General features: G+C 33.7%; 1 protein-coding gene across 1 annotated transcript; it reads left to right on the top strand.

Annotated features, from left to right (window-relative positions):
* Window positions 1–86: 86 nt before the first annotated feature.
* Window positions 87–14,512, top strand: LOC117341121. Its single transcript, XM_033902960.1, has 7 exons — window positions 87–374; window positions 2,342–2,594; window positions 3,121–3,343; window positions 3,708–3,842; window positions 6,200–6,431; window positions 7,490–7,628; window positions 9,928–14,512. Exons 1-7 carry the CDS (start codon window positions 304–306, stop codon window positions 10,351–10,353), a joined length of 1,479 nt encoding a protein of 492 aa, XP_033758851.1. The 5' UTR covers window positions 87–303; the 3' UTR covers window positions 10,354–14,512.
* Window positions 14,513–14,888: the final 376 nt, after the last annotated feature.

Below are 14,888 nucleotides of genomic sequence, written 5' to 3'. Positions count from 1 at the left end.
ATAAACAGATATCTAGTATTCGATAATATAAAATTAGGGGGTTAAATGTAACAGCCGTTACTAATATACGTCGCTAAGGACTTTTCGCCGGTGGTTACGAGTACATTGCTTCTGTGTGCTTATATCCGTATTATGTACATATGTCGGCCGATTGTTTACCGATAAGACGAGGTCGAGATTTTTAAATTGATATTCATTGAAAGTATGTAGTGTTGTGTGCTACATATTACCGGAATATCATCGTAGACTAGGTTAGATTCGGTAAATAATTGCTAGCACGCGCCAATTAATAGTTTGACCACCATGGATGTGCAGCAGATTTTAGCTGAACATTTTCCTGATGATGTGTCCGTCACTGACCTTTGTGATTGTGGGTAAGTAAAAAAGGGGTTCTACTTTCCTTTATAGTTACCCCCTATATCCTGAATTTATGTCGTTTGAAATGATTTCAAAGTGAAAGACAGAAACTATTTTTAAAAGTTGTAGAGGTGTGATGAAAAATGATGGGAAGTAGTAAGGGGGGGAGGGGGGTTCTTGCAATAAAATGTAGATTAAAGACTATTTTCTGACGAACATACATGGGTGTATACTTAACTTCCATCCAACTGTTGCATGCTCAGTATTAATACAAACGTTCAAATAATTATTATATTGAATCGATGATTACACCCTCTACTACAATGTACAATTTTTCAATATATTATTAGGACATGATTTTTTTTTTAATTATTGAATGGGATTTGTCATTGACATTCTGTTGAACAAGCTAAAGAAAAGTATATTGAAAAACCGTCTGTAACAAAAGCATATTATACTCAGTATCCATAATCAATTGTTGTCAAAACTTATGCAATTGGATTATGATACAATTAATGTTCCTCGATTATGTTAAACATTTTATTGAATATAAGGAAATTATACATTTGTATATACTACATTGAACATGATCCTTGATTTTTGTGGTGGAATATGAAAATATGTGTAGTCCTAATTGTGAGACATATCCATCTCTGGTGTCTTATTATGGCAATTGTCTTGAATGTTTGATTATGTACAGATATGACTGCATTCATAAAATCATAATTGCAAAAGGATATGTCATCATTTACTGCCTCTTATCAATGGTTTGACTGGAATGTATATACTACAAAACCCATTATTTTTCACATCAAACACTCAATTAGCATAATACATTATCTAAGTTTTTACAGAAGAATTTATCCTTATAATTGTATTGGTTTCTGTTGGTTGAGAAACTTGTGTATTTTCATGATAGTTAGGCTTCATAAATATTCCAATATAGAAAGCACTCCAGTACGTCCTACATGTAACTAATTAAATAGGTTATAGACCAAAACATACAGTATGATGTTCATATGTAGATTGAAGTTTTCTTTCTATTGAAAACATTTTAAGCTCTAACAGCTATAACAAACAGGAGTCATTTGAAGTGTTTGTACAAGTAAAAAGAGCGAAGAACACATCACAATTTAAACTCCATCTGGCTTTCTAAAGTATTGGGAGAAAAATCATCCATTGTCCACAATTCAAGTCTATAATATCCCAGCTTGGTACTGAATAAAAAATTCACTGGTCATGGTTTCTAATGGATTTTTAATTTCTTTATGCAAACAAGATAAAATCATTGCAAACATTTGGCTGAATTCTTTTCTGTGATATTTATCCATATATTGATAATATGTTTATGCAAACAAGTCAGACTAGTCATGAGTGGTCACATCAGTATGAATATTAAACTGACTGCCTGCTGACCTTTTAAACTGTAAAAAAAAATAAAAGGATCAAAAAGAATTATGTATCTGATGTCCTGGAATTATCTTTTACACTATACAATATATTTTCGTTCAATATTACCTTCAATGGATTTAACCTATAATTAAATCACAAAAGAAATCCTTTGAACAAAATCTGTGTTTCTATGTAGTATATAATATAAATTGGGAATAACATTTGATAAGTTTCAATGACTTGTGCTTATTTTTTTTTTGTTCTTTTCAAAGTCAATAGATTCATATTTGAACTGAAAAATATGCATAATGTATGGCCAATCAGATGCATCCTAGAGTTTAAAACTACACTGATAATAAATATAAAAACATCAAGGATGCGAAAAAAAATGTACTGAGTCGATGTCTGAAAATAGTTTCATTTTCATGCCCCTGTCAGGAAATGGGTGGCGGTGGGGGCATAAAGTGTTACGGTGTCTGTCCCGTCCCGATGCAATGTAACTAGCTGATCCCAGGAATTCCTAAGGTTTTGCGGTGTCGATTGGCAGTAGGGGCAATTCTATCTTACAGACATTTTCTTTTTTTTTTTGCAGCCATCACAAACGACGACATCCTAGAAATCCAATGCAGGGGAGAGTCAAAAGAGTTCAATTTCCAGAAACAGACTACCAATCAACTTTCAAGGCTGCAAAACAGCCCCGTCCACGATCTTCCAAGAGACCGCCTGACTCCCCAGGCGGTGTAAATGAGGTTCTCAACAAGCCGATCAGAATGGTGTTTGACACAAATCAGCGTGATGACTTCAAGGATCCTCAGGTCAAGGAACGCACCATGGCAATAGTTCCTGTAAGTGTTTTACAAGATCATATTAAATTTCAGGGGATGTCATTATTTTGATCAATCTGCAGTAACCAGACTCAAAATTAGAATTCAATCGCATAATTTACATTTTCTAGGAAAACAACTTGATCAATGTATGCATGGGTATTTTAATGAGCTAATCAGCAAAACAGTATCAAAGGCAAATTCCTACAAATTAACACCTTAACATTTCCTTCCAAGTTCACATTTTTCTTCCCTAAAGAGACAAAAAGACCTGACATCCTAAATGAGTGAAGATTTTACTCATATACCTTAATATGCGGTACATGAACATTTTATCTTAGACATCAAATATATACAGCATAAATTATGGTGTTTCAAAATGTTCAAAATTGTCAGATATATTTATATATTCAATCACTTTTTATTAAGATACGCTTATTTTAACAAGTCTTTTACAAATATCTTTTGCAAACAATGATATGTTGTTGTCTGTGGCAGGTATGTTTTTTTCATTGAAGTTTAAGTCAATTGAAAAACACTATTTTAGGATGCAAATTACGAGGCACTAGATGTACCCATGGAGGGACAGACCTCTTATTCTACCGAGTTCATGAAGAAACCGCTCCCCAAGGAATATCGAGGGATGGAGCCAGCTAGTAATTACATCAGTTCGTCTGCGAAGTTTGATGATAACACAACTAACAAAGACCATTTTAAGAAATGGGTGCGACAGCCGACGATAACATTTGGAGAGCTTCCAAGCTTCACAGGTATTTTATAGAGTCTGACAGCGTATTATCTAGCCCAATAGTTAGTTAACATTTAAATATCTTAAGATTTTGTTATTAAACTGAGCTATTTAGATCAACTGGCCAAAGGGACCAAGTCGTGATTACTTCTAATATGTTTAGTTATGAAGTCATGATCATTCATCATATGTTTGTGTAAAGTCATCATCACTTGCATCTTTAGTTATATAAACTCATGATCACTGAGATGTTTAGTTATATAAACTCATGATCACTGAGATGTTTAGTTATATAAACTCATGATCACTGAGATGTTAAGTTATATATAAAACTCATGATCACTTGAGATGTTTGATTGTGGTGAGTAACCAATTTGATATTCCAGGGTCTATACTGTTCCCCAACACTAAAACCAAACACAGAAATCAGAACAAGAGTGAGACGAAGGAGGAATTTAAAGGCGAGTTCCAGAAGAGGCCGGACGCTGTCCGACTGGACGAGGCGAACATTAAAATGGAAGGTAGTTAGCCAGTAGAGTCTCAATATCCACCCACTTGTGAAAATTTTATCATGAAAGGTTAAAAAAAGAAATGCTTAAATATAAATTCCCATATTAAATGTGAATTTTGTGTGTGAATAATATACAAGAAATGTATTAGTTTTCCGGATAAGAATCAACATTGCATATTGTGTATAGGGCATACTGAGTTATTTCCCCTTTTACCAAATTATTTTACCCGTTACGTCACAATTGTAATTTTGACACTTTTGTAAGTGATTGCTGTCAAAATAACTGTACACAGGTTAGCAATGAATAAAACATAACATAACATTCCATCATGATGTTGATTTTTCTGCAGAAAATTTTAAAGATAAAATAATTACATACATCTATATCTCTTTATAAACTTATTGTGTCTGGCTAGGAATCACTTCATGCCTTTCAGAAATTGATAGGCATAGTCTTATTTCTTTTTTTAAATTTCTATATCCAAGCATTCATGTATAAAACAACAATAGCCCAAAAAGTCAGCTTCATTTCTCTATGAATGATGAGTACTAAGTACTGTCTGATCAGTTTTCAAAGTTTCTAAACAAATTCATACTCTTTTTTTTATGAAACTGCATAACCTTATAGATGTAAATGTTTTTATGAATAATCAATTTTTGAATATACATGTACCTGTAAATCCATCATTAACAATTTTCCTGTGTAATTTTTAATATATTTAAATTTGAGGTGCAGCGAAAAGACAACTTTGATGGCAGTAAGGATTTAAATATTAATTGTCATCAATCCACAAAGTATTGTGTAGTCATGCTTCAATCACATGTATTAAAGGGGCCAGAATATTGTTTAATTTGAGTTTTATATTTTGATCAAGGTGTGTAAAAATTCATTGTCACAACTTTCTTGATTTAGTTATTTCACCAGATTTTTACCTGATATTTTATTGCTTACATTTTGATGAGATTTTTTTTTGTATTAGGAATAATTGAAAGTTTAAAAAAAATGAATAATGAAAAATAAGAAATATGTCATCCAAATACACAAAATGTGATGATTATGTACCGAAAAAATTTAATTTTAAAAAGAAGATAATTGAGTTTTTTTTTATCTGCTGGACATTTAAAACCTAAGCTATTATGTCCCTTTCATCCCTGATTTTGAGGGTTATGTGATCACTGGGGACAGGTGACACTGACATCTCAAATACTTATTGGTTTATAAAAAAAAATACATACTATATACAATGTATATATCGAAATTGAAAAAATGACAATAATTCACTCAAGCCCAAATACAAAATCCACTTGCCCTAGTATAGGAACTTGGCGAAAATCAAGTTGTTCACCAAAGCATGATTCTGCACAATGTCATACATAAATATAACACCTACACATGGTTATGTTTGTAAATTGATTTTATTTTTCTTGTGATACTGGTGTATCCCAGATTTAAAATGTTTATATTTGTTGTATAATTATATTTGGCAATCACAAATAATACACTGCATGATTTCTGTAACTGATATTTGCATGTTACTTTCCAATAGCATTATCTTAAGACTTTCATTCTTGATCTTTATTTGTCTTGATATATAATTCACAAATACTTACCACGCCAGGTCACAAATATTACCATAGCTTACTCAATACACTGCTACAGTGCTTAAAATCAAATCTAATTTCTGAAGATGAAAAATATTGATAATTTTATTTCTCATTGGATTCAAGAACTACTTTCTGATATTTTTTAGTTAAAATCAATTTATTTTTGGTATGTGATAACTAATTTTTTGACATAGGAATTATATTCAGAATTTTAATAAATCTAGATATGGAGAAAAGAGAAATAGCGTGCACATGTACAATAAATATCTTAATACAGGAGAGAATGTACAGATTCAGACATTTTTTGACACCAGATTCTTTTTGTTTAGAAATTTATTGTCATTTTTAATCTCTATTACATTTGTCTCCCTGTAAAATGTCAATTTTCATAATATCTTACAAAGGGATTGTATTTTCATTACAGTTTTAAATATCAGTATTTTTTTTTAAATGAAGCATTGTTCTATATGACAAATTAAGTTTCATATACAAACAATGGATAAAACATCTAGTTAGTAATTGAACACCCTGATAGTAACTGGGCATACAATGAAAGAACAATTTAATTAAACAAACTAAATACAAGCATGTTTAAAATATGAGGCTATATAAAAAGAACTGTAAAAAAACCAACCCAGACAAGTCTCGTTATATGTCATGTGTCTTTAAAGATGAACTCAATTGATGCTAAGAAAGGAAAAATAAACAAAATCCAGACGAATATATTTAATTTAAGGAGGAAACTAACTTTTTACTTTTTAGGTGAATTCTTCATGGACACAACGCATAATGATACCTACAAGAAAATTGAGGGGGTCCACAGGGCAGATGCCTTCTTCCAACAGCCGAAAATTGATTTAGGAAAAAAGTTGGGGCGTTTCCAAAAGCAAACTCAGTCAATGCATGACTTTCCTGGATATGCGAATGGAATGCCCACCCGCATGAGGCCTGCTTGTCCCCCTCCTTCGACTATTGACCTCAGATTTGATAATAAGTGAGTATGGCCGAAATCTATTGTTATCGTAACATGTATCTTCATATATGGCTCTTTTCATGTCTTAGTGTGTAAATAATAGAATTAAAATTTGGGGAGGGGCTTATCTGTAAACCACCTTTAGCTTTCTATTTTAAAAATTGATGACAAAGATTGATGATACACTAGGGAAGGGGGTTAATATTTGAGGATAAATACGGTACTGAACTTTTATGCTGTGGGAGGGGGTTTATATGAGGATAAATACAGTACTAAACTTTTACAGTATGGGAGGGGCCTTATTTGAACACTTAAACACTAGGGGAGGGGATTTATTTGAGGATAAATATGGTTCTTAACTTTTACACAAGGGGAGAGGACTTATTTGAGGTTAAATACGGTACTGAAACTTTAACACAAGGGGAGGGGGTTTATTTTAGGATAAATATGGTACTGAACTTTACACAAGGGAAGGGGACTTATATGAGGTTAAATACGATACTGAACTTTAACACTAGGGGAGGGGGTTTATAAAATATGGTACTGAACTTTAACACTAGGGGAGGGGGTTTATAAAATACGGTACTGAACTTTAACACTAGGGGAGGGGGATTATTCGAGAATAAATATGGCAGTAGAAAAAGTGAGTCACTGTCACTTCCCCACATTGACATATCCGTGAAGTAAAAATGGCCAACCCTTATATGGACTGAAATTATAAGCATGTGCATCCTCTTTACACAACATTAGGGGTACACTTATAGGGACAAGTGTACTAAGTCAAACACAATTAGTCAAACACTTTACACTACTTAGGGCATGATTTAATAGTTTTGATAGGATTTGATTTCATTTTACTTCTAACCATTTTTTGATGAAGATTTTTATATAAAAAGTTGATTTGACAATATTTTTATAGAGACATAAGTTCATGTACACGTAATACACAAATGCATATTTGTATGTGAAATGAATCCATGTTAAATTTCGAAATACAATGGTGTTGATGTAGGTATCAAAAATTTTTAAAAAAAATGTTACTCAAATCATAATTTGTCTGATGATGCTGTGTTCTTTAGGAGAGCATTTGATACAGAACAACGGGCCATCTACAGGGGTCACGACGTAGTCCAAAACCCAATGGTAAAACCCTGCAAGTTCACGTCTGATGAATACATCCCACCGACAGAGAAATTTACTACAGAAACTTCTCATAAGGTACAACCTAATTATCTGTGTTAAAATATTTCATAAATTGAAATTACAAAACACATATACTCTTGGATAGGAAAGATATTGGAGTACACAGGGGTCCAATAAGACAGGTTGTCGGGGTTTCAAAGTACAAAATTAGACAGGAACTTGGAATATACACGTGTGAGATTAGTACAGGATGTTTGAGTATCCAAGTGTCAGATTAGTACAAGATATAGGAGTATACAGGTGTCGGATTACTACAAGTTGTTGGAGTATCCAGGGGTCAGATAAGACAGGATGTTGGACTATCCAGGTGTCAGATTAGTACAAGATGTCGGAGTATCCAGGTGTCAGATTAGTACAAGGTGTCGGAGTATATAGGTGTCAGATTAGTACAAGATGTTGGAGTATCCAGGTGTCAGATAAGACAGGATGTTTGAGTATCCAAGTGTCAGATTAGTACAAGATGTCGGAGTATACAGGTGTCAGATTAGTACAAGATGTCGGAGTATCCAGGTGTCAGATAAGACAGGATGTTTGAGTATCCAAGTGTCAGATTAGTACAAGATATTGGAGTATCCAGGTGTCAGATAAGTACAGGATTTTGGAGTATCTAGGTGTCAGAATAGTACAAGATATCGGAGTATACAGGTGTCGGATTACTACAAGTTGTTTGAGTATTCAGGTGTCAGATTAGTACAAGATATAGGAGTACACAGGTGTCGGATTACTACAAGTTGTTGGAGTATCCAGGGGTCAGATAAGACAGGATGTTGGACTATCCAGGTGTCAGATTGGTACAAGGTGTCAAAGTATACAGGTGTCTTATTAGTAGATTGTTGGAGTATACAGGGTCAGATTAGTACTGGGTGTTGGAGAATCCAGGTGTCAGATTTGGTATGACATTAGAGTATACAGGTGTCAGATAAGATAGGATGTTAGAGTATCCAGGGTCAGATTAGTACAGGATGTTTGAGTATCCAGGTGTTATATAAGGCAGGGTGGTTGGAGTATCCGGGGTCAGATTATTACAAGAAGTTGGAGTATCCAGGTGTCATATTAGTACAGGATGTTGGGTTATCCAGGTGTCATATTAGTACTGGGTGTTGGGTTATCCAGGTGTCATATTAGTACTGGGTGTTGGGTTATCCAGTTGTCATATTAGTACTGGGTGTTGGGTTATCCAGGTGTCATATTAGTACAGGATGTTGGGTTATCCAGGTGTCATATTAGTACAGGATGTTGGGTTATCCAGGTGTCATATTAGTACAGGATGTTGGGTTATCCAGGTGTCATATTAGTACTGGGTGTTGGGTTATCCAGGTGTCATATTAGTACTGGGTGTTGGGTTATCCAGTTGTCATATTAGTACTGGGTGTTTGGTTATCCAGGTGTCATATTAGTACAGGATGTTGGGTTATCCAGGTGTCATATTAGTACAGGGTGTTGGGTTATCCATTTGGCATGACATTAGAGTATCCAGGTGTCAGATTAGTACTGGATGTTGGAGCACTCTTGGGTCAGATAAGACAGGACCTTTTATTCCCAGGAGTTACATTAGACAGGATGTTGGAGTACCATACTCATGGTTAAAATTAGGGAGGATGTCAAAATGCTCAGAGGTCAAATTAGAGAGTCTGTTTGGGTATTCAGGGGTCAGATTAGACAGGACGTTTGATTCCCAGGAGTTACATTAGACAGGTTGTTGAAGTGTACAGGTGTCAGATTAGACAGGATGTTGGAGTACCATACTCATGGATACGATTCGGGAGGATGTCAAAATGCCCAGAGGTCAGATTAGAGAGTCTGTTTGGGTATTCAGGGGTCAGATTAGACAAATGTTTTAGTACCCAGACTTCAGATTGGTGGGGGTGGGGGAATGTTGATAAGGTCAAGTTTATAAAACTTTAGAGAAGAAGGGATTGAAAAGGGGTGGGGGTTAACACAGAATGGAGAATTGAAAGACAGATAGTGCTAGTGATGGATGGATAAATCTTGAGAGTCACATAGAAGATAGTAATTATGCTGTTTGGTTGAGAATGAAAGAAGAAGAAAGGTAAAAACTAACTAAAAGGAGGCAGAGACAAGTTTAACTACTAAAGTATAACTGGAATTAACTAATTGTAAAACTGATATGAAATCAAAACTTTGCAAAACATTTGTCGCTTATGTAATAGAACTGGACTGAGCTGTATGCTGGTGGCATGGTAGATAAAATGGTTAGAGTATCTATCTATTTAAGTTTGGAGGTTCTGGATTTGATTCCCAGTCTGGTCATTGAATGTCGTTCACATGTTGATGATTTTGTTCTAACTTACAGAAAGATTTTGTACCTATCGACATCCAGACAAACTTCATGAGACGAGCTTCTGCCCCTAGTACAAATTATGTCCAAAGTAGCCACAAGTTTGACGGTCAGACCACAAACAAAGAATTCATGAAAAACTGGGGACCACAGAAGCGTGTCCGGTACGGAGACTTCCACGAGAACCTCAACGTCCAGCCAGTCTCTAAATTTGGTGGGATCAGTGTTACCAAAGATTCGTTTGTTCCCAAGGGCGTAGTGGAAACCAAGGATTTCCGTCCACAACACAAGGCGATAAATAAAGAGGGAGAGATTGTGTTTGACACTGTTTACAGGGATACGTTCCAGAAACCAGTTGTTAAACCATGCCGCGCTCAGATCTTCCTGGCCAAACAGGAGATAATGAAGCAACAGCGGGCAAAGGCGATAGCCTCGCACTAAAAGCTTGTCTGATCGAAAGTGGCAGTCCTTCATGACATCTTAAATGACCGCACCGTTCAGTGCCCATCATTTTATTGGCTCAATGCCTAGAGAACACTGACTATAAAGTTGGTGAGATGAGACCAAGCAATAGGCAGAGTCATGTAGGCGGTAAACAAGTGACTTACTGAGGCAAGATCCCAATTATCATTTGGCCTGTTTCTAAAATGTTTTTTATCATAAAACATATAAATGAATTTCGTTCAAAGAACATGTCTTAGTCCCAAACAGTGTTTCTTTACAAGCCATAGTTCTAACAATATCTATTGATATGATATTGTCCTATGAAATATTACATTTATCAAAACGATAATTGAGATTTCATACATTTTGCTGATCAAATAATTTTTTATGATTGATAAGAACACTTCTTATATCTGATCTTGGCTTTATAGGGAGTGGAGTGCACAGTAAATGGCAATAATTTGTTGTTTTTTTGTGTCTGGAAACATATATGGTGTATCATAGTGTAATTATTTTCTCTATTATTTCACCAGTAAGAAATGTCGGCCAAATTACACTATTACTAGCATTCTTGAATCTGAACAGATGTGGAGATGAGTTACCTCCCTTTGATAATGCCTGCTGCATAAAATATGATTAGATTTCAAAAATGAGGATTTTGAAATTTAATATTGACTTCATGTCAATTTAAGTTGTGTAAAATTGTCCTCCACTTTGATACATTTGAGAATTTAAGCTGTATGTATAGCTTACTAAAACACAGGCGGTCTCAATATTCTCATTAAATATTAGATAAATTGATGATTTAATATATGCCCTGTATATTTTTTTCTCCAACAGTCAGATGCTGATATAAATATGAGGCTTCAGCCTCATGAATTTTTTTCATTGGAAAGCAGGAAACTTGCCTTAAAATCTCTAAAACTTCCATATGGGAAGTTTTTAAGTTGTTTCAGTTAGGATTATTTTCTTTTTTTTTTCAATCCTCAAAAAATCCTTCAAAGCACAAAACTCCTTGAAAATTACCACTTGTATTGTATCTTTTGGTGATGAGATAAAATGTGGACTTTAACATATAACATTCTATTCATTTACAGAAGAAAATAAAACCGTTTTTATTTGCGTTTTAGAAACTGCCTCTGAAGCAAAAAAACATGTTATTATTATTGTTTTACAGAAATGTATTATTTATATATTTGCCAGGTGAGTTTATTGAAACCTCTCAGAGTTGCTAGGTTAAGAGTGAAGACAGTATTTAATATATATTGTGCAATGTATATTTCATAGTTTCAAAAATAGCTAGAAAATAGACTTAATCTACTAATAATTGCTCAATGTAATTGATGTGAAACTTGTTTTTGGGGAACAATGGAAATGGCATTTTATTACGTAGCTTATTAGTTTGTGGGAATTTTAATGTCTTGGCTGTTAACTCTAACTTGATTCCATAACAATACTGACACATAATACTATGTCTCACTATTTCTAAATAGATTTTCTGTTGCTGTATTTGCTGTAATATGTACCTAGGTCCTTAATTGATGAAAAGATAGCCGCTAATAATGATGATTTATTTATAAAAAGGCCATCAAGAGGTCAGAGGGGAATTCGGGGCCACGATAACTCATTCAGGTAAGAGTGCCAGACACGTAATCTTAGGTCTGGGGTGCATGGTTTGATCTCAGTTTGCATTTCTTGGGAAGCTGATAAACAGGCCAGTCAGTGCTCCCATTTATTACTGAGTGAGGTAGTCACCGACTACTACAAGGAGGCCCCACCTCAAAATAACCCTAGCTGTTCACAGGGTAATAACTCCAGCAGACAAACTAGAGGGGAAAGTGACTTCCTTGGTTCTGAAGGATAATTACTTCTTTAGTTCATGTCAGGCAAATAGTTTGATCATTGTTATCACATGAAAATCCAGTAAGTCTGCCTGTGTAATATTTTTGCATGTTTTACGAGTGTAATATACCATGAAGCATTTTTCATTGGCAGTGCCAGACAGAAATCGATTGTGATCTCATGAATTGAAGATGGTGCAGCAAAATTGCTGCATGACTATGTTTGAATTTGTCCTCCACATTTTGACATTAAGACCGGTCAAAATGTTAGTTTTCAGAGATATGTGATAAAGATCAGGTTCCATTTTTACTTAATAATGCTGGTAATTGTTATATATCATCATATGCTGATGTAAATTGATTGATGCAGATATATTCATTTACAAAATATTTTGTTCGAAAAAAAGAAGGGGCATTTGAGCAAGAGGGGCTTAAAGGGGAGGGGCACTTAATATTACAACAAATATGGCATATATATATATGTACATGTAATTGTGTTGTTTTTTTTAATAAGAAATTGTTGTTTATTGTTAATGACAAATACATCTTATGAATCATGTCAATCAAATAAAGCTTGTTATTTTTTGTAATTACCAGTATTATGTCCAAGGGATATTTTTAAAAAAAATATGGGTTAAGTGCTTTAATCTCTATGACTATGAGCCGAGCCAATCTAAATCAAAAACCTATTATCAGTAGGTAGATAAAATTATTACAAATTAATTAATTAGCTCTTAATCCAAGAAAAGTTTATTTTTCTTAGTGTGATGAAAGAAATGTGTCAAATAGATTGTGCTTCAAAATGTCAGAGACTGAGATAGACTGACCTCAAACACGTATATATGTAGAAACAATTGATTACTTTTCTGATTCTATTTGTATCAAATTTACATAAAAATCTGAGAATTATGTATCAAATTATTATTTCCAAAGGTCTTGAATATAATATTTTCTCAATTACCTCCCTTGTGGGTAACAAGTCTTAACCACAATGCGGTATGCATCATTCTAAGTATCACTCCCTTTGCGCCAAATGTTGCATAACACTATCGGGAGAGTTGTGGAAAGATAGCATGTGAGATTTGACTTTCTCATGTCCCAGAACTGTAAAATAATATTTTTATATAAGTTTTATTGTAAGTGGTGCATGTTTTAAGAGCTTTGCTTCCATTTTCAATACTGAATTGATTTAGTACTATAAAAATTCATGTCGTGATAATTTTCATTATCTTTCATGAATTTCCATACCGCACTTGTCTGACCTGATTTTTCAGTATTTTGTGTTATAGTATACTCCATGTCTTTCATTATTTCATATACTGAAGTTTTAACTTAATTTGTGTGTCTGTATTTCTGAAATAATAATTAACTCACTGATCTGCCAATAATATCTTCAATCTTTCAACCAAAGAATCTGAATTGTTTTTGCTACATAAAAGTTAAATAAATGAAAAAAAGTTATTTTTGCCATCTGGATTTCACATGTAAACTTTTCCCATGGTATTTTTAAACACGCAGGGCACTTATTAGGTTGAATGCAGTAATTTACATTTTGTGTCGCACCTAATTTAAGTGAAATTACATCATTTGTTTGAGTGTTTATTTGGTATATTGTTGTGCACCATGTAAATCAGACACGTGATTTTTCTTCTTTTTTTTCAATCATGGGGGCAACATCTTGTATTCATATTTAATATGTATCATTTATCATATGTCCAAGCACTATAGAGTCACCCTTATTTCAAAGGGAAATAATCCAAAAGTACATGTAAATTCAGGATATGTTTATACCAAACTGCACGTGAGAATTATACAAATATAAATATATAGCAGTATTTATGTAAATATTTTTATATTTACTGTATTTTACAATATTATCTACGATGTCAAACAATATATTATATGTCACAATGTGTAAATTTTATCATTAAGTCATAAACATGTATTTATTCCACTCTGTATCGGGATTTCCCAGTCAAATAAATTCTGCCAAATCTAAAGCACCTAGTACTATTGGTACATTTCTATTTTTGAATTTCATATCAATTTGATGATGGATGTTGTGTTTTCTTTTAATTGTACATTGTATTCTATTCCTATTCACTCAGACTCAAACTATAAAATCTAAAAATAGAGAGTCAATAGAAGATATGTCGCCCTGCTAGTTAAAATTAGCAACTAGACTGTGAGCTGTGATGCATTTTAATGTCTACGCTTCGTTAAAGATCTGTGATGTTGATTTTTCTGTGATATAAATCTTTAATTTCCTAACTACTGTTAATCCATTAAATAAAATTAAAAATTATATAAACACATGAAATGGTCTTGTTTTCTTTCCTAGAAATTCGTTTGTTGTGGTATATCAATCTCATTACATTTGTTTATGCATGTACGTTACATTTGGGCCTTGATATCACAGCTTAAATACACAGGGACCCGAGAATTTTTCACAGTGTTTTGTACTATTGCAGTGTGTATAGCTTAAAGAGGCTTACCCGCAGACGGACCGGTAAACGGCACATCTCCGATCACTAAATAAACTTCAGTACACGTTTCTATGTGACAAAATTAGAGGCTTTCCGACTTTATTTCTTGAAAACAATTACAGAATATGTATTTAAAAGACGTTTTAAAACTCAACCTGAGAGGGAAATGTATAGAATATAACGGCAAATCTTCTTTGTAAATCGC

The sequence above is a fragment of the Pecten maximus genome, chromosome 13 (assembly GCF_902652985.1).
Source record: "Pecten maximus chromosome 13, xPecMax1.1, whole genome shotgun sequence".
Taxonomy (NCBI): Eukaryota; Metazoa; Mollusca; class Bivalvia; order Pectinida; family Pectinidae; genus Pecten; species Pecten maximus.
The sequence above is the reverse complement of the archived record's forward strand: the minus strand, read 5'-3'. Positions and strand labels throughout refer to the sequence as shown.

Excerpts from the sequence above, each read along its gene's own strand:
- LOC117341121 (XM_033902960.1), top strand. The coding sequence starts at position 304 with ATGGATGTGCAGCAGATTTTAGCTGAACATTTTCCTGATGATGTGTCC. Across the intron at positions 3,843-6,199 it reads GGCGAACATTAAAATGGAAG|GTGAATTCTTCATGGACACA; the intron begins GTAGTTAGCCAG and ends TTTACTTTTTAG. Across the intron at positions 6,432-7,489 it reads GACCTCAGATTTGATAATAA|GAGAGCATTTGATACAGAAC; the intron begins GTGAGTATGGCC and ends TGTGTTCTTTAG.